General features: G+C 37.7%; 1 protein-coding gene across 5 annotated transcripts in view; it reads right to left on the bottom strand.

Annotated features, from left to right (window-relative positions):
- Positions 1-27,105, bottom strand: part of DENND1A (DENN domain containing 1A) — a 215,703-nt gene that overhangs the window by 109,850 nt on the left and 78,748 nt on the right. For all 5 annotated transcript variants that reach the window (XM_042786413.1, XM_032982592.2, XM_042786414.1 and 2 more), the window contains exons 6-9: positions 14,517-14,586; positions 13,259-13,339; positions 10,996-11,049; positions 4,308-4,418 (exon numbers count right to left, since the gene is read on the bottom strand). In XM_042786413.1, coding sequence (XP_042642347.1) covers positions 4,308-4,418; positions 10,996-11,049; positions 13,259-13,339; positions 14,517-14,586 — 316 coding nt within the window. The remainder of the gene's footprint in view (positions 1-4,307; positions 4,419-10,995; positions 11,050-13,258; positions 13,340-14,516; positions 14,587-27,105) is intronic.

The following is a 27,105-nucleotide window of genomic DNA, read 5'->3' as shown; positions in this document are numbered from 1 at the left end:
CGTGTTTCCATAAGTGAGAATATAAAAGAATTTAAACTAGATTTGAACCATCATCCTGAGGAAAGAGCATCTTTGGAAGCAGACAGGGTACAGCAAGTATCTGAAAAAGTACCTGTTCAGCCTTTCTCAATAAGAGAGCTCTTTATTAGCAGGTGAACATTATTTTATGGTCCAATGGGATGGAAATATAAGTATGTTGGAGACACTAATTAAAGCAAAAGTTAAAAGCTACAAAATTCTTGAATTTACTCTACATTTATGACTCACAAAACACTAAAGATTTATCCCTATCCCATTATATTTCAACTTATCTTTATATTATTCCTAATGGAGAAGATGTTTCTCTCTCACATATTAGACAAAAGGCATAGCCTAGTTCCAAAATATGCAGCAGAAAAAAAGGAACATGCTTTCCTACTGTAGTTTTTCTTCTACATTCCTAAATCCTTTATGTTTTCTGTTTCTGTTCTCCAAATCAAAAAGCTGTCTGGAAAAAATCCTGTTTAAAAATTTAATTCTCACTTAAAAATTGCTTTTATGAGGATCAAATGAACTAGTTCTTGGTATTATGATATAACAGGGTTGGTGCTGTAGAGGAGTGAACTCAGTAATACAAGGAGGCCCCTTCCAAGCCCCCCTCCCATTGGTTTTAAAACTCAGCAAGAAAAGATTAAACAGACATAATGCTCAACGCTGCAGACATCTGAGCAGAACCTGTCACTTATTTTTGAGATGTACTCCCACCTTGCTATCTGGCATGAATTCAAATAACATACTACCATGGGTAAGCACCAGTACTGTCCTTCAACTCTGCCAAGATAAGGGCTCATAAAAAAGAAATAGCATATTTGCTGGAGACCTCACCTGATTAGTGATTGCCATACAGAAAACAAGCACTTAATAATAAGGCAGCCTGAGAAATGCCCAACTGTCAAAACTATAGGAATCCAGCATTTTGAAATAAGATTAGTTCCACTACCTCAGCTTCCTGCAGCTGTTGCTAGAGAATGTAAAAAGATAGCTAAGACAAGCACTGATTCACTAATTCACTTTTTGCAGTTTTATATTTAATTCTCTAAAAGCTTTATTTGAGCAAATTAAATCAATGGGATTTTGTCACACATATAAAAGTTAAAAACTGATGCTGAATTACAATATGCAATTTTCTTCCAGTGCATTTCACTCACTCTCTCTCTCCTGATGCATATACACTGCACAGTTTTACCGATGCAGTCCATAACTACAAATGTGCAATATATACCGGAAAAAATGACCACCTTTTGGGTGTTTGTAAGATAATTTTTCTGCATTATTCAGGGCTAAAAACAAAGTAGAAAGCTTAAGACTGAGCTACATAAGAATTGAGCAGGGCTGTTGTAAAGGCTGTGTAAGAAGGTCAAGACCTATACTGGCATGCATAAGGACAGCAATGGAGCTCCTGGGAAGGAAGAACTTGTCCATTTAAAAGAGTAGTTGTAAGACTGCTGTAGAACAAGAACTGTGTAAGCTCTTGGTTATGTTGCATCACGAGGACATTTGGTGAATGGTATTAATCATATATTGTCTTTTCCTAAGGACCACCATCTCCTTATCTTCAGAGCCCTGAGGCATATCAAAAACCAACCAGGGAACAAGAGGTTGTCTATCAGAGCTTTCCGTGACATGGAAGAAGTGACACAGCAAGCTCTCAACTTCCAGGAACAAAAGAATATCCATGTCAGAAGGGTATTTTTTGCTTTGTACTAACACTCAAAGAATAACAGGAAAAATTACGTAAAGAAATTCGCCTCAGTATGATGGAGCCAAACAGAAACATCACAGAGATTCATAAGTTTAACTCTTAAGAGTCATCAGGCTTCATGTAAGCCACCTTTTTATAATGACAGACAAGCTGCTGCTGCCCTTACCATGAGCAGTTAACATACCTCATTGCGGCAGGGCTGCAGGAGCACGTTATGATGGAAGAGAGGATACTGGATGCAAGGAAAGCTCGTTTCAATTTTGCAACAGCATGCTCCCACCAGCAGGTGGGTTTTTGCCAAGCACAGTTTTTTTATGCATTTTGGTTCATATCTGGCTTTTCACAAGTAGTTAGATCACAGAATATGTAAAGAAATTTCACATTAGTAATTGCTTTAACATTTTGATAAATTATTTGAGTTTCCTTTTGTAGGAAAAAAAGAAAAAAATCCAAGAAAACAGCAATAATTTTTCCACAGTATACATAGTTTATAAAATAGCTAATAAACACAGCTGCACTCAGTTATCTGTAAATCTTATTCAACTTGACTATATTAGAGATATTTCAAATGAAAATTTGAATTTTATGTGATGTACTATAGCACAGAATTCATTCCACCATAAAAGACTTTCTATCCAGGACTGTTTGATTTTCTCTCTCTTACCTGATATTAAATTCAAGCCTTAAGTATGAAGTGTGCCATGTCTCTTAAAGTTAAAAGAAATTAACTGCATAAAGGTCCCTTCCACATTTTTGTTAAAAAACTAAAAAACAAAACAAAAAAACCCTAAAAAAATAAAACAAAAAAAGCAAACAAAGAAACCAATCCCCCTCGCCACCACACCACCCTCACTTTACTTTGAGAATTCTCAGTTTGGTACGTTTCCAGTTACAAGGTCTTGGCTTCCGCTGAGCACAGTTTGAAATAAAATAATGCAGCTTGTTCCTACTGCTGGAACATGCAGAGCAGAGCGTGCAGGCAAGGAATCACTGGCTCCGGCCCAACACTTCAAACCTGTCTTACACTGTCACTCCAATCTTGGAGCAGTTTATATATAAAGTTGTAAGATAAGAACACACAGTATGAATACCCCTCCCTACCGAAGAACCAGACATGCTTTTATCTTGGACAGAGGCAAAAGGAAGAGAAATAGCAGAAAGATAGGAAAGAAAACACAACCCTACTTGTGAAATGGCTCATTAAGGAAGGCAAAGTGACAGGTAAGTAATTCTTCTTCTCAGCCTCTGTCACAAAGGGAGAGATTAAACCAACCAACCACACAAATTTTGAAATGCTTTGGATAGCCGTTCTCTTCTTTCCTCCTCTCTGATAATTTACTATTCTTTTCATTCTTTAGGTTTCTAAAATAAACACCTCTCTCCATTTTATTCAATTACCAGGCCTGAATGTATTCTTCCTTATTTTAGTAGGGAGGACACAGAACACTTGGCAGATATAAAAGTTAAGATTTTACAAGTTTTCTATTATTTTAAACTTTATAATACTTAAATTCTTTCAGTTAGATGTGGAATTGACTATAAATGTTTAATAATTATTAATAGGTCCCAGAGATTATACTAACTCTCCTAGTTTTACTTACCTTTCAAAATGATATTGTAATAGTTACTCTGAGATTAAGTATAAACTCTTACTCTTTCATTTTTCTGCCCTGTATCTACAGGCCATCCTTACATGATTTTATGTACATAATTTCAGCCTTCCATGGTATTTGCAATTCAATGAAGCAGTTTTAATCTCAAACACAAAGTAGGTCATGGTCATACAGTAAGAGACTAGTTAATACCATACAAAATGGAAATGCAACCTTGTATTTTAGAAAGGACCGCTCAAGTACTTAGTCCACAGCACTAGAAGGCAAAATTAGTTAAAACATCTTATGCTCCTCATTCACAAGGGAAAGCAATCAATACCCATTTACAGAGCAAACAGAAGGAAAACTTAACATTTTCTTTTATAAAGAATATCACAATCTTATTGACTGATAAACCTTGAAATGCATAACACAGAACTCTGAACTAAATCAAGCTGTGTACTTGTTTTGATGTCCAGCCATTTTTAGAAGAGAGTACTCTAGAGTATCCAGTGGCTTTCATCTCTCAGACACTTGATGGAGCCTAAGTAGCACTAAGGCTACACCTCATCAAACAAAACTGCACAAATGTGGATTGCCAATGTATTTTAGCCTGCTCCTTCGGTCCATCCGCAGAACGTCACTGGACCATCCATGTGACAATATAATTTATCTATTTTTTTGTTCCTGTCAAGTAAATTATGAAAAAGGGACTTCACTACAGCATAAACGTTTGTACATTTATGTACCAAACAACCCCAAGAATTCCTGCATCCAGAAAACCCTTTTTCGTATGAACATTAGAGGCCAACAGAAGTTCAGTAAAATCATCACAAAGAACCACGGAATTGAGTTGAGGTTGCCTAGCTGAGGCTGGAAGGAGAACCTGGAGATCATCAGATCATTTCCTATATATGACTGTCATTTTAAAAAAAGTACTGTGAATAGAAGAAATTATTCCGCATTTTACTTACAGTGCTCAGCTTACTACAACAAATGAGGATGCGGCGTTCGTACAGCATACTGGCATAGAGATGCAGCATGTTGTTGACATCAACTGCTACAAAATACTCTGTCAGATTTCTCTGGGAAGAGAGAAAATAATTTTTGAATCATGATATTACAAAACCAAGTATCTTTAACAAAAAAAATAACCAGATTTCCTTCTCCTATTATGCTACATCCAGTACATGAGCTGAACAAAAGGAAGCAGTATGTTATCTTACATCAGAGTACTTTTTAATTGCAGTATCCTTCCCCTAACTTTTGGGTAGCTAAGTCTTGGAATAATAAAATTGATGATATTTCACATACAGCTTCTTAAATAAAGGATTCTTCTCTGAGAAAAAAATGTTCTGTCACTTTTATGGAAACTTCAAAGCTGCCTGATAAAGTACCCCAAAAAATCTCACAATAAAACCAGCTCTCCTAGAGAACAATTCTAATATGACAAAATCGGTCTATGCTAGAACAATTCTGCTAAAAAGGGTTACCCAGGTTGTCTGAACTCCTCACTTCATGCATTCAGATACACGTTTCCCCTTGGTGGAAGTAGGAAAGTACTTCCTTGGGGGGCAGGGGAAACTGAGGAAGGAGACAGAGAATTCTCTCTCCCAGAATTTCAGTGGATCCCCATCTTTGATGAAGAGACAGAATTCAAACATCCACTTTTATTTCTGTGATCAGTATAAAGAAAATTAATTGCAGTAGAAGAATATTGTAAGCAAAGCACATTTGCTATCTGCCTTTAAAGTACTGCTAGAAAGACCAAGACACACGCAAGTAACAGCACCAAAACTTTACATACACACTTCCTAAGCAACACGGGTTTCTTCCATGATTTCACTGCATAGAGTATTAAAAAGTACTTATGTAAAAATTATTGTAAATAACTGACATTCAAAAAAGAAAACAGAGCAAGCTGCACAAGGGGCTATGGCCACTTCAGCCAGCAACATTATCCACTCATCATTACCAATGTAACTGCCCTGTGCACATGCTGCAGTGGCATGAATCACGTATCACTTACTAAATATTTAAGATATCTTCTAATAACAGCAGAATCTGATCCTAGCATCTGCACTATCAAAACTAGAAAGCCACCATGTAGGTAACTTGATCAAAATGTATTATGTTCTCCTAGAATGAAGGGATTTTACAGTGCAAGGCAAACAAAAACGGATTTTTGTGTGTAAAGGGTATTTTCACTTCTTGAAACATATAAATTAAACAGAAAGGAGCGTGGGGGGTGAAGGAAAAGGTAATACACCCAAAAATGCTGAATTAGGGAATCTGTTTCCAAATAGCTTCTTCCAGATATGAAGGGGTTGCTATATGATAAAGACAGTCATATACAAAAAGCACATGCGAGAACAAAATTAGATTAGTCATGAATTCAAGTGCAATCTTAATCATCGTTAAATAAAAAGTGCAGAAAAGCAAAAAGCAAATATGATTTAGAAACTTAAAGAAGCTCAACAAAGCCTATTAGCACTTTTGACAGATCCAAAGATAACTCTAAAACCACCAATACTTGGCCTGAGAAGTCTGCCAAGATGCTTCATACTGTGCAAAAATATGTTCCACAGCTTGCCATCCAAACACAAAGAACTAAAGAAAAATTAAGCATTGTATTTGGAAGACTTTTGTACCAGTATGTAGATAGATAAAAACTGAGCTCATTATGGTTAGCTTCAAGCGTGTTAATATAAAACAATCATTCAGGTCTTTGTTACAGAAAAGCTATAGCCACAGACAGGTATATTCAAAGAAGAAAAAAAAAAGCCAACACATTTTGCCAAAAACCTATTAAACTATCATGTACTTTTTCTGTATTTCTCATCCCATCTGTGCTGATTAGCATGATATTTTTGTCTAAACATAAGCTGTCTTCTCTACGGCTCTTCTTCCTCCTCTCACCCATCCTTCCACGACGCCAAAACACAGTGCATGACGACACAATTACTGCAAATAGTGTGAATTAAAAGAATTTTTAAGTAGCACTGAACTCCCTTTGATGCCACCCAAATTACAGGCATGGCAAAAGGAGCACAGAATCCCTGCATTCTGCCTGGAGATGTAGATATGCATGCACATGGACATGTTTATAAGGCAACGGTATCCACTAGTGAAAGGAAAATAGACACCAGGATTTGATTTACAATTATTCTTTCATCAAATTTAGTGTAGCGAGATACTGGCTTTGATACACAAATGTACCTTCAGATGGAAAGATTTATAAGGTTTTAGTCTTCTCTGCTCTCAGAAATTTGCCAATGACACCTGCGAAGCATGTGGGCTGTATGGTAATGTATTGATACTAAGGAAATTCACGTGTTAGCTCAAAGTTTTATTTATAAGAAAGCTGTCATCTTTGAAGATGAAATTGGGACTTACACATGTATTTTGAAAGACATGTCTAGTAAGTGACAAAACCATGAATGAGTTAAATAAATACAAATGAAAGCATTCCAATTTGCAGTATAATTGTTGTGTATTTTGTTTCCTAGGATTTAAAGCTTTCCTGGGGGAGTAAAAAGTGTGATTTTCAAAATAAAATGCGGGAACAGGTATCCCACTCCCTAAGAGTGCTACAGAATTCCCCTATGCTCCTTTGAAAGTTCATTCCTAGATCAATCATCTATTTGATTATTTGCTATCTAGTATCAGTAAATGCACATGGACTTTTGAGATTTAAGAAAAATTTATGTACTTCTCTTCCTCCATCATCTAATGAAGAATTTCTCACTGAAGGAACAAACCAACAAGCAATTTCCTCTGCAAAGAGTGAAGCTCAAACATAGATAGTAACATGGATTATAATTCACTTATTTTAGTCTGCTCTTGAAGGGCTTCATTTACAAGACTTCAGTAACTTTCCTGTTAGAACAGGTCAAGAGAATTGAAATTAGAATAGAAATTTGAAATAGAATAGAAATTTTATAATGCCATGCTGTTGTTTGGGAGAACAAAATAGCAAAGACACTTTATCAAATGGTATAAATGTAGAAATAAAAGGGGCGGGGGGGAAGAATTTTAAGACAAACAGGTAGCAAAAGACATACATTCTAATGAGTGAAAAATCAGGCATTTTAAAATATAGGACTCAGTGACACAAAAATGCACCAAAACATCATCACCAAGAAAATGTCACCATTTCAGACTGCTAACTTATCTGATTTCTGAAACACAACGGATACTACTAGGGAATTTACAGTCTTGCACTGTATTTCCTGCAATGAACCCGATTTATTTCTGAAGTCACAAGGCATTTACAAATCTTTCATATAACTTAAATCTTTTGGAAAAAGTGAATACTTAGCTGTTACATAAAAGCATCCCTTCTAAATGTTTTTGTGACTCATTAAACGTATTGATCTGACAAAGTCAGATAATTCCAAGTCTGTTAACGTTCCAAATAGACTTCTATGCAGCTCTCCATTAATCATTACATACAACTTCAAAGATTGACACTACTAAAACTTTTGCTAATATGTGTTTTAAAATTTAATTACTGATAAGATATGTAGAATTTTTAATAAATCAGGTCAATTGATTAAAATCCATGAAGGCTTATGCTCATTTAATGTCCTATTATTCCCTAATACGCTTCAATTCTATGTGAAAGTTGCATTAACAGACAGATAAAATCCTCATAAGAAATTACATCATACGCATTAAAAAAAAAAACAAAAAACCAAAAAAACAAAAAACACAAAACCCAAAAAACAAACAAACCAAAAACAAACAAAATGCCTGAGAAATAGAAGATAGGACCAGTGGATTTGAATTTTAATATTTTTCTTTCTTACAATGAGCCCTAGCTTTTCCAGTTTGGGGGTGTGTGTGCATATATATATATATGTGTGTGTGTATATGTATACATATACACACACGGGCATACGTATTTGTTAACTGAATGAAACGTTCTTAAGCTTCTCTTCCCAGACGTGCCCTGGTTCACCCCAGACACTGCACAGAGTCCATCCTCCACAGCGACATCGCTGCACAGGATCCCTACAGCAAACCAGTCACATTCCCTCGGAGGCACATCAGCACCACTCAACGATTCAAAGAGGATGCTTTTCAGCATCACATGGCGCTCCCTCCCACGAAGGCTCAGCCTTCAGCTTTCAAAGGGTTTCCAGCTCCTTCTGGCCCAAGGCCTCTGCTTTTATAACAGCCTTTGATTCATGAGCATTCATCATGTCTCCTGCTCAAATGTTTTGGGAAGCTGACTCATACCTTTGAATATAAAGCGAACATCACCAGCAGACATAACCAACAGAGCATAACTACAGCTACACTTCCTGAAGCCTTTGCTGTGTACTGTGTTATTAAGCTGTTCCATATCAGTTAAAGCAGGCCCAAGGCAGATGATCTACTTTTAATCCCTGCCACCGGTTTCTTACCATTACTAGCTCATTTCTCTCTGTCTGCCAGTTTGACGGCCTGCAAAATGGAAATAAACTTCCTCCCTTCCTCTCCAGGCGATTTGAGGCTTATCAAACAAAAACTGTTAAAGTTTGAGATGATTAGCGTGAAAGAGATGAATGTAAAATATAAACCACATAAACAAGTAACTTCATGGCTGGATTAGGCTAGGAATTGGTAGCTGGTTTAGATTCGGGAACTGACTCTGGAATTACTCCTACTGTATCATATTTCTACAAAAATAAAGCACCTTAGAAAAAAGAGCACATCTATTAAATTTACTGACAGGATACGTGTCAGTATGAAAAGCCTACAACACAGAAAAGCTAGCAACAATGTTTTAAAACAGAAACAAAAAGCCCCAAATGTTATCTGCTATACAAATCATCCACAAATGAGATTAAATGCCTTGATGATTCCGTTTTCTTTCATTCCATAAATTGAGGTTTATGGTGCTAAGGCAGACCGCAAAATGTTCGAGAAAGAAAACTGAGATGTCAGGCATAGAAATTTGGCTAAGAGACATAGCAGGAGCATATTAAAGAGTACTGAAGAGAAGCAAATGCCAGCATTGTCTTCCCACAGACCTATCATCTGGCTAGAAATCTGAGGCATGCTGAAACACATACAAGACAACTTTGTGAGGCTTTAAAAGTCTCTAAAAAAGTGGCCCTAAAGAAACCAGGTATCCTTGACATTTTCAGAAAGCCATCTTACAAATGGATCGTTTTTACTGGTCTCATGTCATCCTTTCAGAAGGGTCTCACTGTACGATTAGCACATCTACTTTTTTCTACCCATATTGATCTGTTCATTAGTACTTTATCCTTAATACAGTTCAGCTTTTAATCACAAATCCAGATTGTCAACTCCTGAATGCTACTGTGTAAATACGGTACAGAAGGAAGATGTTATCTCAAAGGGAAGAATGACTTTCTGAGCAACTACAGCTAATAATGCACGTTTAAAGCAGAGACCCTAGACGTTCATCTCAATCTATACAAAATGTTTTAAGTAAGGATATATGATACCTGAATTCTGACAGTCTTTTAAAGAACACGGCAAATTAATATCAAAGTGTTATTTGATCTTTCTTAAATACTAGCAGTATGGATGTTTGAAACATCAAACTCTTCCACTGAAGATACCGAGTGTCAAGGTTATATTTTTGGCTTGACTAATAAGTAGCCATAACACTTTAATAAATAAAACCAACATATTGTATTGAAACATTTTTTCAAATAAATTTATTTCCAACCAGTATGTTACCTCTGCAGCAGGTTCCAACAATTCCTTCCCAAGTTTAGTTTTTAGTTTCAGTTTCATGTTGAACTCAATCTCACTCACCAAGAAAACCAACAAAACAGTGTAAACAGCGTGAGGTCAGCAAGGGGAGAACAAGACGTCAATCCAGATGCAGAAGAAAAGAATTGCTTCTTTAGCAGTGAAATTAAGTTTCTTCTAAAACTGCAGTTCTTTGAAACTTATGAAAAGGAAACAGACCCTGAATTCAAGTTAGCTATAAAGGTGAAACACCTCAACAGATTCTTGTCTTCTTTTTGCTATAAAGTCTTGGTAAAGTGGATGAAATTCCCTTCTATTGTAAACGTGCGTTTTTATGTAGAGGATGACTCTTGTAGTACTCACTCAAATGGCAATCACAAAACTGCCTTGAGATTACTTTCAAGAAAAATTCACTCACTGACTCCATCATAGTTCTCTGAAATGCCACCATACTGTTACATTATTACCAAATCACTGTTCTTTCTAAATTTTGAGTAGGCTGAAACTATAGATACGTATTTTAAATTTCCTCACTTATTAGAGCCAAGAAATCATGGAATGTTAACAGTAAGTAATAATAGAGAGGTGATGATAATAATAAAAGCTTTATATTTAAAAAAGAAATATCTTGGTTTACAGCTTAAGACAATTATGTTGTTCATTTCCTGTTCATTTGGTATCTTTTCTTAATTAAAATGGCAAACATTAAATTCTACTGTGATGTTGTACTCCGAAAGGCCTGTTACTCATGTACTGCTGCAGTTAGCATCACAATGTTTTCAACCCAATACTTATCAATTAACCACCTAAAGTTCACTTCAACATCTAGCAATATTTTACAGAATATTATCTATTACCAGGGCAAGCAGAGGTAAAAATTGTTATCTATTTCGCTGCTGACTTTGAACAGAAATGGTGAAGTGTGAAGCCCTCTGGAGTACTCACGTTTTCAGGTATACTAGGAAGCTCTCTGACGTCAGGCACCGTAAAGTAAGAGTGCTAAAAAAAGAGCAAATATTGATTATTGCAATATTGTCAAAAGCAATCCAAATTTGTTGCTTGGTATTAGTAACAGCAGTAATAGCAGTTGCTCAGCTAAGTAAAAATGACAGAACATTTGTTACCAACCACCAGTATGACTTCTTTGTCATGAAATTCAAAAGCTGGATTCTCAGAGCACACATGCAATATGAAATGCATTAAGATCGAAAGTATCAAATGCTCCTGAAAAGTTATATTACATTTTTTTTGTTCTTCAGAAACACTGATATAGACAGACGCACACAATGTGTGACATATGCCAAGGAAACTCAGAGCCAGTCTATAATTCAAGCCATCTTTCCACAGCCTGCTGCAGGTTGCATGACAGACTACAGGAAACAACAGCAAGCAGGTCCTTTTCTGACTTACAGCACCAGTGTCGTTCAAGACCGTGGTGAAGTTGTGGAAATTTACTGAGAAATGCTTCCTAAAGTCTTATGCCTACTTATCTGAAAAATATTACTAAAGTTCTAGGTCACTTTTACATGCCTTAGAAAAATCACATTTTGAAAGACTGTACTGGTCTCACAATTCCATAACCCACGATATCGTTATATTTTTTGAATTGTCTGCATTCCAAGAGGCCAAGTTCACTCTATTTCCCAATCTGACCGTTCATAACTTGTATGATTCTTGGTTAGGGCTTTGGGAAAGCAAAGACAAGAATGTGACTAAACTCCTTTTATAAATCAATGTTGTATACAATTTATATTATTTTTTTTAAAATATAGATTTTTACAATTTGTCGTAGGGATATTTATTAATTACTTGCTGCAGATTTAAAGGCTGTTGTATTCTTGGCATAGTTCCACAATTGGCACAATTTTCTTGTCTATGTATCTCAGACATTTCAGTGCTTCATGAACAGTCTATAACCCGAAATAGCAAGCGGGTATAACAGCTATACTGAATATAGACACTAAATGTATAAACACAAATTTTTGCTTTTTGATATATCACTGTTTTAGTTTGGTTGAAAAGATGCAATGTAAAGATATAGGAGTAGTATACACAACGATATCATATATAGGAACCTCACCCCGAGCCCAAAATAACCTTGTAAACAGCGAAAATAAAATGTGTAAAAACACCACAGCTAACAGTCCCTTGGCTGCTTTTTTATATCCTTTCTTGCTTCATCACCCATGAAATGTCTGAGACAAGGGGAGACCGGCAGCATTCCTTGCAACCACTGGTATGAAAAACTGAAACATCCCAACTGATCATTGCCTTCTGAGACAGCTCGTCCCCCTGAACAGAAACGCTGTCTGTAAAAGAGCCAGCCTCAGGAGGACTGGGACACGTCTACTGCCAGCTGGTGACCCAGCAAGGCCAAACAACTGTTACCTGTCGACTGACATTACAGGGTGAAGTGATGAGAGTAAGCTGCTTGTTGCCAAAAAGTACTTTAGAAGGAGTAAAGGAAATGAGAGGGAGAAGAGAACTGTGGCTGCACACACCACTAGTTTCCATGTGAACTCTAAATGACTAGTTGGCAACTGCAGCGATGTGCATCTTAAGCATTTTTTCGCTGCAGCCTGGAACATAAGGTTGTTCTGCAAAAATTAATTTGGAGACAAAAACCCCAAAAGATTAAATTCAAAATACAATCCCACCAATAAAATCTCACACCTATTCTTTCAGTGTTGTTTGATTAATTTTCTCACAAGATATAAAAATTAAATAAATCCTTTTTTGTGTGAGTTTTTTTTCTTGGGGGAAGAAAGAAGAGAAGGAATTAGAAAATGTGATAAACACTTAATACTCAAAACACTGCTATGACAGGTCCGTGACTGTTTGCTTTCCAGTCTTGTCCCCCTTGCATACTTGCAAGATCCAGGAGTTCTGCAGAAGTGTGGGCAATAAATGTCATGTTGCTGCTCTGTGACCTCTCGCAGGTCACAGACGATATGGTGAGAAATTTCCATGGGGAATATACACCATCTTCCGCCAATCAAAGACCAGCATTTCAAAGACATCAGAGGTTAAGGAAAGGGAAACAGAGGGCCCCAAATGTGAAAAGGGGAATTTCACAGCTCTGTGTCCTCACAGGAAAACAACATCTGTGTACCAAGTTCCAAAACGGAAAATTGCTTTTGACATTCCTCTATTATGATATGTAATGAAAATTAAACACCTTGGCTTACATCTCTCCCGCTTCACTTACCACTCCAAGATGAACAGAGGTTCCTGGCTCAGGGATGGTAAGTTTATGAAATGTTTCTAGGAGCTCACTCCTTTGACTATCCTGAAATAAGAAGGAGAAAAAAAAAAAAAAAAAAAAAAAAAAAGGAAAAAAAGGGGAAAAAAAAAAAAGGAACACTAAGTAGGCATTGCTATAACAAGCTAAACTCCAAGACGGAAGGGCAATGTTTGTGGAATTGGGGGCTTAGAGAACTTGCAAGTGTAAAGAAAAATGTGAAAACAGATTTATACATTAGACTGTGAACAGAAGTAAATGTAGTTGCTCCTGACAGCTGGGTTTTATAACATAATTTTTTTAGAATACTTTTTTTCATATGTATTTCTACATATTTCTGCAACCCACTGAGTCACCAACCTATGCACTACATACTCAGCTCAGAGCAAGCCAGGTTTCACAGCAAGTTCTTTATAACGACTCCCTCGCTTAGGGCAAACCCAAATGTATCAACCTAGATGAAGATGTGATCCTAAGTACTTCTATCTCACATGCGAATGATTCTGACAAATGTAAAATACAATTATTACCACAAAATGGTAATAAATCAAAGCAGTAACCTAACTGGGTAGATTATACTTGTAATATTTCAAATACATGAAACTAGGCTAGCTGTTGCAACCATATAATGTGATTTCTCTGTATCATGAATTATCATTTATAAAACCTAGAAGCAAATTTTAATAGCTTAGTTCACACTTTTTTCACTGTCTCAAGACTGAATTTTACTTTCTTTTGCTTTAAAAGCAAAACACCACCTGAAGGGCTTAGGCTGGATGATGCTATATGGGTAAGCATTTTGCATCAGTAAGCTTAGTTCTACACTTACTTTACGTGACAAGTAAACTTGGATAGGACATCTGTCAAAGACTCATGAAACACTGCAATGCGGGAATTGCATGGATGTGCTGAATACAGTTCAGGCGATCCAGAAGTCGGCACAGTATGGGTGACTGCAGGGAAACCACTAACTTGTGTTGGATCCACAGTCACATTCTTGGACTTCATCTTTTCCCCAAAATAATTTGAAACCATATTTCTTTTTCAAAGGCACTTGCCAAGCTTTCAGCTTGACTGAATATGATCTTCTATGTTACTGCATCATACAGATTAATAATTCACATTGTCGTCTCTAATATATGAACTTCCTAAACCAGCTTGTCTTCATCCTCTCTCATTTGGTATCGGGGCAGGGAAAAGAAGGGTTAGTATTTTAGAATAATACCTGTCCTTTTGCTGAATAATCTGCCAAGACATTGAGCAGCTTATAAAAGACTTCAAACCATGGGAGGTAACTGAAAAAAAAAAAAAGAAAAAGCATACATTTAACTTGCTAAATCTCAGTTAATAAATTCAAGATTGCTGGCCTTTACTACACAGATGCATCCTAACAACAGCCTCCACTGGACATGACACTTTATAAATGTCTGTTAGAAAAGCCACATCAGACCTTCCAGCTGAAGAACAACACTGCCAGAAGGCTGAAGCATCCCTTTCCTTTGTGGACTGAGCTCCAGCATTTACCCTTCCCCAGCTTTTCCAGGCACGTGTGGGCACATGTAGCACCAGCCAGAAACACACTTGGCTGTCAGCAGCTCACACCGGGAGCTCCCCTCCCCTCTCACCCCCGCCACAACACACACACGATCCAGTGGAAGTTTGTAACCGGTAAGATAAATGTAAACTAATGTTCATGTATGGTGGAACGTTCTTAATCGTAGTTATTTTCCAAAGTATATGTTGAATGATCGGTCTTCTGTACAGCTGCTGAGGGTCCTAGTGAACTGAAGACAGACCGCTGTTATGGTTTTGAATTCTGATACAACTGGATTTTTTTCCTAAATTGCACAACCAGTATCTCAGGTTTTAACTGCTGCCAAATCTTATCCCATCATTGCATTTAGCCCAGCCCTCAGTTAGGTCAAATAGAAACTTTCCGTTCAGTAAATTTGTACTCAACTTATAAAAGAAATAAAGAAACAAAATTAAAAGACAAACACGCAGAAAAATCACATATTTTTCATTTATATTACATTTCCATTCCATAAAATAAGACAGACAGCTAGGATGTTACTTTTCACTACAGTATGCTTTGGTATGATTTTGTGCCCTATTTTCATGGCACAGTTCTTCATTTCAACTTCTTTTTAAATACCGGCAAGGAATTTCCCCTCAGCTGCAGCGAATAGGAAAGCAAGTTTGCGTGACGCACAAACTGATTCCTCTTTTAATCACAGATGCTTTCTGAAGCAAATGGATTCTATTTTGATATAGTTAGACAGGATTTAAAGTTTTTATAAAATATGACTACATCCTGACAACTCTAAAGAATTGAGTGCCCCATGGTTCCTAACTGTATAGCTTTTAGTAATAAATGAAGTGAGAAGCTATATATGAGACAGATAAAGGGAATGGCACTCCATCATTAACATTTGTTTGAAGCCTGCAAATGCTACTGTAAAATGTAAGTAGCTTATCAAAATATACTGATAAGCAACTTAACTTTTCATGTTATATGACAGTATTATCATTTAAATTAATATGCTCTAAGCATCTTTACAAACTATCTATTAGAATAGAGGAGAAAGACAGACAATTACCACTTTAAACAGCATTTAAGTTTGGCATTATATTGTAAACAATCCAGAAGGATTACTTAGAAGATAAGTTTCTTTCTTTCTGTTTAGTTAAATAAACTTCAGCAGAGTTAAAAGCCATTACAAAAGTAACAAGAAATCCTCTCAAAACATATCTGCTAAGTAGAGATTAAGAACCTGGTAAACAAATCCTTGCAAGGCATCTATCAAAAGAGTTTGAAAAGACAGAAAACCAAGGCAGCAGAAAGGTCCCCGAGAGTATGGACCAGAACTTATTTCAGGAAGGCATATTCAAAGTTCTACTTAATTGCTCAGGGACCTCGCTGGAAAACTACCCTTACAGAATTAAAATATTTCAAAATATTATTGTGTTTACAATGTACGTGTCAGTATGAAAGCAATAAACAAAAGCAAGTTACCTCAGCTTCTAGCTCGCCAGAGGTGCACTTCACCGAGAGCCCGGCGCCGCGGGCGAGGACAGAGCAGGTCCTGGGCACCGCCTGCGACAAGCGGCGCGGGGACCCCCCCGGACATCGCCCAGCTCGGAACCCGAGGTCAGGCCGTGCTCACTCTCCGAAGATTTACTTATCTGTCCTGCCAGGGGCCTGTTTGTCCACAGCTAAACCTACCCCACCACACATTCGAGGGAGTTCTCTTCATTACCCCCCCTACGCCAAACATGAGAAATCTGTAGGTTCTATCCATGAGAACACCCCATTCAAATCCAATTTTAATTCTTTCACTCAGCACCTAGAAAATAGCCTCTATGATTCTTATAGAAATAGCCCAGATAAAGTCTCATACTCACACAACGTCAAAACATCAGCAAACCCACCGTACAACAAAAGGGAATGTCTAACCCTATTTATGTTATGCTCGCTCACTCCTTGTCGGCTTTCTCTTTTCACTAGTATCTTATAATAAACTTCATTATTGTCTTTTGTTTAACACTAACTCTTCCTTATTTTAATCCATGTTTTCCAAATAACAGTTTAGCATCTCAGCATAGCTGCTTCTTTTTCTTATTTTAAGAATAACTTTCCATTTTGAGGGAGAAGCTTCACAGTTTTGAAGTTGAGGAAATTAGCTGATATTTGAAGCAAACCCCAACACAACACAGTACACAAGGATCTGTGTGGCTCTTGCTCAAGAGATGCAAGACAAGACAAACCAAACGAGCCCACCACAAAAGTGTGTAAATTATGTAGAAAATCTCGCTTCAATTTTCATCTCTCATCACTGCAGAATTCAGGATCTCTCTCATCCTGAAAGTTTCGGATATGTTAGAAAATGAATTTATCCTGCCATCTTCAATACTTTTAATTCATCACTTACGTGTTTACTACTCAAGAGTGAAACAGCTCTGCTTTTATTGGACCAAACTGTGATCAGTTAAAGTTTAAAAAAAAGAAATTAAAAAAAAAAAAATCAAGAAATATAGCTATCTGAATTTGTTCCTAGATCTCTGCCAAAAGGAAAAAAAAAAAAGTGGATTTTTTCTAACAAAAAGCAAATCCTTGAGGCAGCCTTTAAACACCCCCTCCAAAGACACAGAGGTTGAATTTATAACCAAAAACTTTCTGTACCACATGCAACTTAAGTAGCACAACTGGTAGCACTACTGAAGATTTATGGCTTATGACTTGCTCATATTTAATTTGTAACCAAACACTTCCCCTTCCTCTTAGCTACCTTAGAACTTTTGATTAACTCTTGTTTTCACAGGTCATAGGTTAAACAAAGGAAGGGAAGAGCTCTGGAGTGAAATTGCCCAGAGCACCACAGCATGCGAGCGCACGCACCCGCACACTCACATCCCCCTTCAAGCAACATCAAAAAAGCGATAGGCTAGAGATTCTTCAAGGGAGTTGAAGTTCAAAGACTCCAATAAGCATAAATCAGATTGTGGTTGAAGAGTAAACAAAAATAAAAGGGCGATCTGAAATTTGAAATTTTTTTTTTTTTTTAAATCTTGCACCCATTTTCAGCTTCCTCGCACACACATGCGTAGACACACACGCGTATAGTGACATATTTGCCACAAATCGTGAGACTCAAGTCAAAGCCTAATCAAATTAGGCTTCTTCAAGCTGAGAGATCTGTTTAGAACTCTGCTTTTCTCTCCCTCTGAACCTTCGGTGTGCGATGCAGCCTCAGTGCTGGAGACAGGCCAGTCTGACGGGAAACAAGTATGAGCACAGGAAAACTGCTTATTATGCTCCATCAGGTCTGCACAAACTCTACTGCACAAGTTGCACAGTACCTTATTCAGTAACTCATATGTCATCACCTTTTTAGTGCACTCCTTGAAAGTACAAAACATCATTAGTTACATGTGTCATAGCAATTAGGGTCAGTCAAAGCCTTAAGACAACAGAGCTGCAGTGCAGCTTGTAAATACAAACGTCTCCAAAATGTAGCGTTTAAGGAACAGCGGCGCAAACCCAACAACTGACAGGCCAGGCTGAGACAACAGGAAAGATAGAAAAAGCAGCAAATTAGCATGATAACAAACCCCAGCCATCCCTGTGGGCCCGGTGCTTGCAGTTATGAAGGGATTCCCCTTCACTAGAGCAGATCTGCTGAGGACGCGGAGCCGCCCGGAGCGGCTGCGGAGCGAGCTGCCGGGGGACGGTGACCGCTGCACCCCCAGCTGCAGAAGGTCCCACTCGCCCGCCAGCGCTGCGCTCGCAGCTCCAATCTGTACTTCAAAAGCTACACTGAGCAGAAAATGTCAGCACCCGGTATTAGCTGCTACCCAGATGAAAATGCTGTACTGCAGTCAATTTAGCTTTGAATTTTTCAACGTATTAATCCACTTGTGCGCGTTAACATATGAAAGGAAAAAACTACTCCATCACAGCAGCACATGGGAGGTCACGTTTGCTGACCTCCAGAAAGGACGGCAACCAAAACTGGAGATAAAGCTAGCACTTTTGAAATAAAGTAACTGCATTTATGTGCACATATATATACAAACATACACACACAAACCACGCATGCACACACACATACATGTGCATACAGTCAATCCCCAGCAAGAAGGCTGCAGGAAGAGATGACCCAACAGAACATCCTTTAGTGACATTAGGTCACCAGCAGCAGTGATGTTAGGCAGAGAAGTGGTTCCTGTTACTCTCATTAAACACTTAATACAAAATCTTTTAAGAACAAAACAATTATTAGCATTGTTTACAGTCAACCTGGGGGTTTTTTTAAATAGCTAAAAAGAAACTCTCCCTCCAGCTGACTCATACTAGGGATCATTAATAGAAACTAACATTAAATTTAGTCAGGTCAAATAATACCTATGGATATAAAACAGAAAGGCCACAATAGCACACCAAAAAAGGATGCCTCAATTTTCATCTATTACTAATCCAAGCCCTCTTCTAGCCTGTTCAACATGGGCAATTTTGGAACTATATTTTCCAGTACCTACAGTCACAGATATAAGCTACCCTATGGCAAAAGCTTACACAGGAAGGCACAGCAGATGTCATTGCACTGCTCTTATATTCAGTCTACCATGAAATTACCCAGTTTGGGATTTTAAATAAAGGTAAACTTTCCCCTTTAAAAATACCTTAGCTTACTGGAAGATTTAAGGATCATGCTTCATAACTTGAGTAAAGTGCTTTGGCTACTGCCCTACGTAAAGTGAGCATCCATTCATAAGAAGTTACGGGACTTCAAGCTGCACAAACATATGAGAACTACTCTATCGCCATCGGAATATAAAGATTGCCTTCCAGCAAACACAAAATCCAAGAACGTATATACAGAGCTAAGACAACAGCTCTGTTATCTCGATTACCTATAGGTAAAGACATGCAACTGATTTAGTCAAATGGAATTGTCCAACAGTAAATAACAAAACACAACATCTCTCAGAATAGCAAAGGGGAAATCTTTAAGCCACATCTACACTGGCATCCAGCTGATTTCTTTATCAAGTAAAAGATTCATTCCTCAGGAAAACACAGCTGCTTCTTATCCAGTTCTGAAGCATTATTAACGTATAGAAGTTTTGACAATAAATATACTTTCTTTGAAACGTGAAAATTTCACCATTATTATTTCATTTGATATTTTTTGAGTGCTCATTAGAATGAAGGAGAGTCAGAAGTTATAGCATGCACCACTCGAAATCACTGTAGCTACCTCACAAATACCATGTATATCAAAGGTCAAGTATAAAGTGGGGCTGGGCAAACAGGCAAACACAGTATGGGACTAGGAATTTTACTTAGTGTCAGAAAGGTAAATCTCCAATGAAGCAAGCTTAAAAAGGGAGAGATTTTCCAGTGTTAGTTGTAACGGACAACCAGGGAGGAGGAAGCAACGGGAAGACAACCAAAGTGTGCAAAAACATTGTGAAAGCTGAATTTATCAAAATAAACTCCCGCAGAGCGCTGAAGCGTTTGAAAGTATATTGAGAACTTCAGTAGCAAAACGTTACATGTTCCAGTGTAGCAGCAGCAAACCACAGTGGCAAGGGGTACCTTTTAAAATTATTTATGAAGATTTGCTAATTACCATAGTTAACTGTTTCTAAAAAAAAATCTGTAACACTGACAGCTCTGTAATTCAATTTTAATGCTGTGCTGACACCATGAAAAAGCAAAGCAAAAAGATAGCTGGAGTACCTTTGGTTTCCTCCAAACACTACGAAGACAAGCATCACCTTAGTTCACACAATTTCTACAGAGCACTAGGAAAGTTTCCAGTCTGTACGTAGGCAGAAATGCATTTCTGTACATACATATTTGTAATTTGAAATTAATGAGACTGAGCAACTAGTTTACCTTCAACATATTTAATGCAGCATCTCCTAAGAGACTGAGTTGTAAGCACACATAACTTTTATTCCTTCCATTCACACAGATCAGAAGTGGAATTTTTAACATGTATTTATTTATAACACATACTATATATTTTGATAACAGCATAACCAACTGCCATCTCCCTTGCAAAACAGAACAGTCATTTCCATTTTACAGATGGGCATACTTCTCTGTAGTGACAAGCTTACAAAATCCGTCTGTATTAGCCAGGATTGGATGCGAGGAGTTCCTGAATCTTGACCTTTTGCTCAGTACAATACTCTACAGTGGCCTAGAATACTTCATTCCATCAATAATGAGCCTAGCTCTTATATAAAACATAGTATGCACCATCACTAACTTCACTGGAAATACTCCCGATTGACAAAAGTGTAAGGAAAAGGAAATTCAGGCCAAGTATTTCTTCTGTCAGCACGACTTGTGCATGCATCAATAAAACACACTGGTGTTTCAGTCCATGGACTCTGAATAATTAATTCAAAACACAGATGACCTGATACTTCCTTGTGGCAGTGAAATGACTACAAGGCCCCGCAGGTTCTTACGTGTCCAAGCATTGGTCTAATGAGTGAACCAGCTTTTCTTGCATGCTCACACCCATATGATGCGAGTGACCTGTATCCATAGGTGTACGTATGCCTCATTCTCTACATCCACTCCAAGCAACACTGCTGTTCCAAATTCGAAATCCTTAGGAGAGTAATGTGCAAGATCAAAATCTCAGGTAAGATTCGGCAAAATGAAAAAAAGATGGAGATTATTATTATTACTACTAGTATTATTAATTTCAAAGTATTGACCCAATGAATGTTTCTGGTGAAGCAGAACGTACATTTCCTCATCAATACCTGCAGGACAAATGACAGATCCTTGCGACTGGAACTCAGAAGGCATCTCTGTGGATAATCCCACCACCATCACATTCGAAAGAAAATGAGTATGGAAAATGTATCCAAAATTACTGCAGTCTCTTGCAGACTAGCTATCATAAGACTTCTTGCATTTCAAGATAAACTCTGCAATTTATACTTAAAACCAATACTGCTTCTTTCCATCCTCCTGCACCTGGTAACTAATGATCCTCCTCCCAGACAGCATTATTCCTAATGTTAGCAATCATGTTCTATTTAAGTTAATAACAGCGACTGCAGATTCTGATGATGTACTAAGTTATGTTTGCCAGTCACCATGCTCTTCAGTGGTTTTATGCAGACACAATTTTAAATAGCAGAATCAAAGCCATCAAAACACTTTTTCCTTCCCTTCACTGAAAATGTGAATTTCCCTCTTTAATTATTTTTAAATTCCACCTTAATTTTTAACAGCTATGACTAACTTAAATGACTTAACTACGTATTTTTGTTAATTATCCTTTTTCTCCCCTCAGGAGAGATGAGTCTTCATATGCCTATCATTTTCCTTGCAGTATTAGACTGTTAATTTTTTCTCCACCTTCCTTTCCTTCCCCCTCCCAATGTTTCCAGTATTTTACAAAATGCATTTGAAAGAACCACGGTACCTCCAGGCTCATTTGGGAAATTCCATAGGCTAAACTCCCCGCTCAGCCGTTTATGTGTTCCAGTGTCTTCCCCTACACCTTATGGAACTCAGTACATCGTTATTCTCTCTTCTAGACTCTGTCTATTGACACATTCTCACACTTGTAAGCTTAAACACATACACACATACCCACAAATCTCCATAGCAACATCTGTGCATGTTGATGAGATGCAGGCTTACCTTCACAGGATCAGCCAACAGCCTTTTTTGAACATCAGCTTTTTTTTTTCCCCCCCTCAAAGTTTTGTCTCTGCATTAGACCTCAATCCATCTTAAGTGGCTCTGCCATTGTAGAAAACCATCTGAATCTCCTTTTCTTTTCTTGCTCTCACAGGATTTCTTTCCTTTTTGCATTTTTCCCAATTTTGTTATAAACCTCCCTTTGATTATTACCCATGAGTGATCTTCCCATGATTCCATGACATTCAGTTAAAAGTTCTGTGGCTTAAGTACATGACTCATGTACATATTTTAGAAGCATTTAGCCCGACAGGACTGGCTCACATAGAATTTGCACACCTCATCTTATGGAGCGTCTTAATACTATATATTTGTCAACAGAAAGTGCTCTACTTTGGTGACTTGCCACTGTGTATTAATAATAAAAGTCAATTAAAACATTCCCTCTCCTGTTTTTCTACCCAGTGTGACCAAGTCTAAGCAGTTACAGCAAGTCCCACTCGCACAAAGACTCCCAAGTTCACAAAATACCACTATTGAACCCAACCGTTCCCCAAACAGCTACAGTGGCTCTTGAAACGCAGCAGCAGCGTCTCGCACAAAAGCCAGCTCAAAGGGGCTGAATACACCCCTTCAACAACACGAAGCCAGAAAACTGTAACAAAGAGATTTATGATGTAACAATTTTCCATTTTAGTCAAGCTAAAAAGTGCTAGGGCAGCTTGAGATAACCATTCCAAGCGCCTTTTGTTAGTGAGCTAACATCTAATTGGGACATCGCAAATGGAACTGAAGTCTGAGTTTGACAAAGCTGTCACCCCTTCTCAGATTCTTTGTGGTCACTCTAAAACCTTGGGGCGGGGAGGGGGGGGAAGTCCAGTGCAGCTGCACTGTGGAATTTATGTAAATAAAACTAATTCAGAAGAACTTTAGCATTACAGTATGCAACATCATGAAGCATCTATCAACCCAGCACACAGTAATCTCCCCTGCTTCTTGTAGGAGCACTCAGAAGGAAGAAAACAACATAATTTTACAGTCTGAAAAAAAAACAAACAGCTTTTCCATGAAAAACCATGCCTTAGACTTTCACTGAAAAGCATTTTATACGAAAAGAATCTAAGAACTGGGAGCATCATGCTTCAGACAGAAAAAAGGGAATACCACACCTTTTGGTTTATAGGCCCATGCATCAACATCCTATATTCTGTACAAAGAAACTGTCAATAATCAAGCTTTTTTTCCTGTGAATTACCTATCACTGCAAAATTTAAGAAAGTTTATTGAATTTTATGATAGAATATTTTGCATTATATAATTACAGAAATACCTTTAAGGTCTGCTCTGTTGTTGTGGACTGTTCCCCCTCTGGTAGATCACTCCTTTTTAAAAATAAAAGATTTTTAACTTCTAACACACAGGTTATTCATACCATTGGGAAAGCTTGCCCAGTGATATTTCGTCAGTCAGTCCACACAGAGAAAAGCGAAAGGAATTCATTTAAAAGACAGAACTTAGGGTCTGCTGAAACAAAATGCAAAACTGTAAGTGGATTTTGGAGAGTACATACACCGCTAAAGCCTGGGGCACAAGATGACGACAGAAGAAAAGAACTGTGAGATTTGATCAGCTTGACTACAGTGTGAGCCCTACTACGCAAGGCTTTCATGGAGTAGAAAGCTGCATTTTGTACTGTGCCCAGCTAATATAAGCACATCTTACCAGGTATACCTCCCTTCTCAAACATAGCATGCTAGGATAATTAATTCTGGAAGATCAGGCGCATTATCTTAATTAAAAAAATTTACAAGTTTTTCAGTAGATGTAAAATTAAGTGGGAAGCCCCATAAGCTCCCAAACACTATCATAAGGTCTCTTGTTCCTTTTCAGAAGAGAGTTGTAAATCTCTGGGGTTTTTAAGACCCAGAAAGAAACTTCTGAAGCATGTTCGAGAGGAAAGGACTGAAATAGCAACATGAAATAAAGGTACATAAAGAAATAAAGTTTGCTTGCATTTACAAGGCAAACACTGACAATTATGTCTTTTTACTTTTAGTAAAACCACAGGCAAAAGAAAGCCCATAAAGCACACTTGGTGAGGAGATGGGTATACTGAAGTGCTTGACAGTTTATAATAAGATTTATGAAATGCAACAAGATTGCCTTGGAGTTAAAAAGGCAACAATTATGTTCCACTTAATGCCAACAGGGATACACTGAACCATGTGTTTAGTTGGCCAAGGTAAAACACTGTAATTAACAAATAAGAAGAGGGCAGAAAACAGCCTTAAATTGAGGAAAGTTACACATGATACTGGCGCTAAATTTCCTGGGCATTAAAAAAATTGGTTCTGAAGTAGTTAGAGCAGTTTGGCACATGAGGCTTGATTTTAAAATGTAGGATGCGTTAGCCCGAGAGCCTAAAGATCACCAATGAAGTGACAATACAGAGAAGGGATTCCAAAGGCTTAGCTTGTCAAGGAATCTCTCTTCTCAAACCACGTTTAAAAGCACACGTGAAAGTGCTGGAAGAGGGAATTTTAGATGTGGCAGACAATCAGAGATCCCACTAGGTTTGAGACATCTGGCATCAGTTGAAATCCATCACATTTCATTTGGGGATCAAAGACTACTGTTAAGTCTATCACAGGTTGAAATAGTAGATCCTGAGCAGCCTTTCCATCCCAATGCAAATTAACCCTTTTTCCTTGACCATAGAAACAGCTCCTTTTCATTACAGACTACAGTCATATGTGGTTGTTGAGCTGTGCCCTCTAGTACTAAGTTTCAGCAGAAACTTCAGTAGAATTATGAACTTGTTATTATAAATCAAAAGTGTTCTCTATCAGCAAAATGCACAATGTGCTACAGCACACTGCTGTAGTGAGCTCCAAAAGCCATGGGACTTTGACATATTTTGTATCACAGTCTGTAATGCCAATAAATTCCTGAAGAGAAAAAAAATTTTACACACCTCTATGTTCAAGAGCCTCACCGAAAAGCTGGTAAGGACTTCTGCTCAGCTACTAAAGAAATTTGCCACATATTTAAATGTTGAAGCTGAGCATCAGATGTGTCTTCTAAAATCCGCCTTTCCCAGGGCCTTTTGTTCTTGAACAAGAAAGGGCTTTTTTCTACCCATATATTTTGATTTAATCATTAGACAGCAACCCCTGTCAACAACTAAGGAGAAAAAAAAAAAGTCTGAATCCCAAAAAGTTATGAGTTAAGAAACTCTCAGTGTAATAAGCACAGCTCAAAAACCATCCACACCATTAGTGTAACAGGTTCAGAGGGTAAGTGACTCCCAACGGGCCAACACATTCCACCTCTAGAGCGACCAACCTCGTGTAAGACCAGTGTCCATCTCCAGGAAAGAACAACTCACTCGGACATGATGTTATATTTAAAGTAGAATTAGAACTGTCAGATCTATATTTAAGGAAGGTAAGTATCAATTAGTCAAATCACAGGGGGAATGCCAAGATTTTCACTGGCTAACCACACTGTCACATGAGAGAGAATTAATTGCCTTCCGAGCCACAGAAAGGAATATCTACTTCAAAGCATGCTACATGGTAAATATCTGTCCCATGGATCAGCACCATAAGCTGATTCAGAGAAGGCTTGGAGAATCATATCAATAGATACAACAAAAGTTTTAGTAAGAGGCAATCATTTTAGGATCAAGACACCAAACATTCCATTTCTGAATATACAGCGGAGTTGTACACTGAGAAAAGCTGGCAAGCCCAGAGTGGTTTTTTTCAGAAGGCAGCATTATATCATTCCAACACCAAAGAAGAGAAGCTGGGTAATGCTGCTTCATACCTCTGTGCGTTCATAAAATAATGTTCTAGGATACTATGTTGATTCTTTGCATTTTGGTAAATTAAATACAGAGAAAATTGAGGTAGGAAATGAGAATATTTCAGTAGCAAAGAGATAGAAGAAATCAATTATATGCACCCCTCTTCTGGAATATTCTCCAAACCACTTTTGGTTCCTATTGGAAAGAAACAACTTAAGTGTGGCAATGTCTTTTATAGTTCCCTTGCACAAGGAGGGAACTTCATGACTGTGAAGAAATATTCACATGTTCAGTTGTAGCACATGTCTCCCAGTAATAAGCAAAGTTTGGTCTCCAAGTCGGTTAGTAGCAAGTCACAAAAGTTAAACTGAAATCCAAGCACAGCTGAAGGTGCCAAGCGAGAAATTCATTATTATTTCAGTGCTGTGGTGGTACCTGGAATTCATAATTTGGGAATGCGAGAGACTGTGCTAGCCACATAAGAATCACTTTGCTTACAGAAAATAAACATTTGTAACGCAAGATGTGAAGGCAGTCCTTCAATTGAAGACTATAAATTCAAGTCGGAGTCAGATATTTGATTGCAGGTCATCTGTGACTACAGTGTACAATGGTTTAGGATTCACAACAAACATTTAGGTGCAAAAATAAGCATATGAAATGAGCGTACTTGACCTTTCACCTGCAGAAACACCACTGATGAACCCGACCAACAGACTTCCTGAAAATACGACCCACAAATTAACAGAAAAGACTCTGGCCCTTTAACTGGCTAGAAGGCACAATTTTTATTTATGCGACTTCTTGTCTAACAATCCG

This window comes from Tyto alba, unplaced genomic scaffold (genome assembly GCF_018691265.1).
Source record: "Tyto alba isolate M040663 unplaced genomic scaffold, T.alba_DEE_v4.0 Super-Scaffold_11, whole genome shotgun sequence".
Lineage (NCBI taxonomy): Eukaryota > Metazoa > Chordata > Aves > Strigiformes > Tytonidae > Tyto > Tyto alba.
Note: the sequence above shows the minus strand (reverse complement) of the source record. Positions and strands in the feature narration are given on the sequence as shown.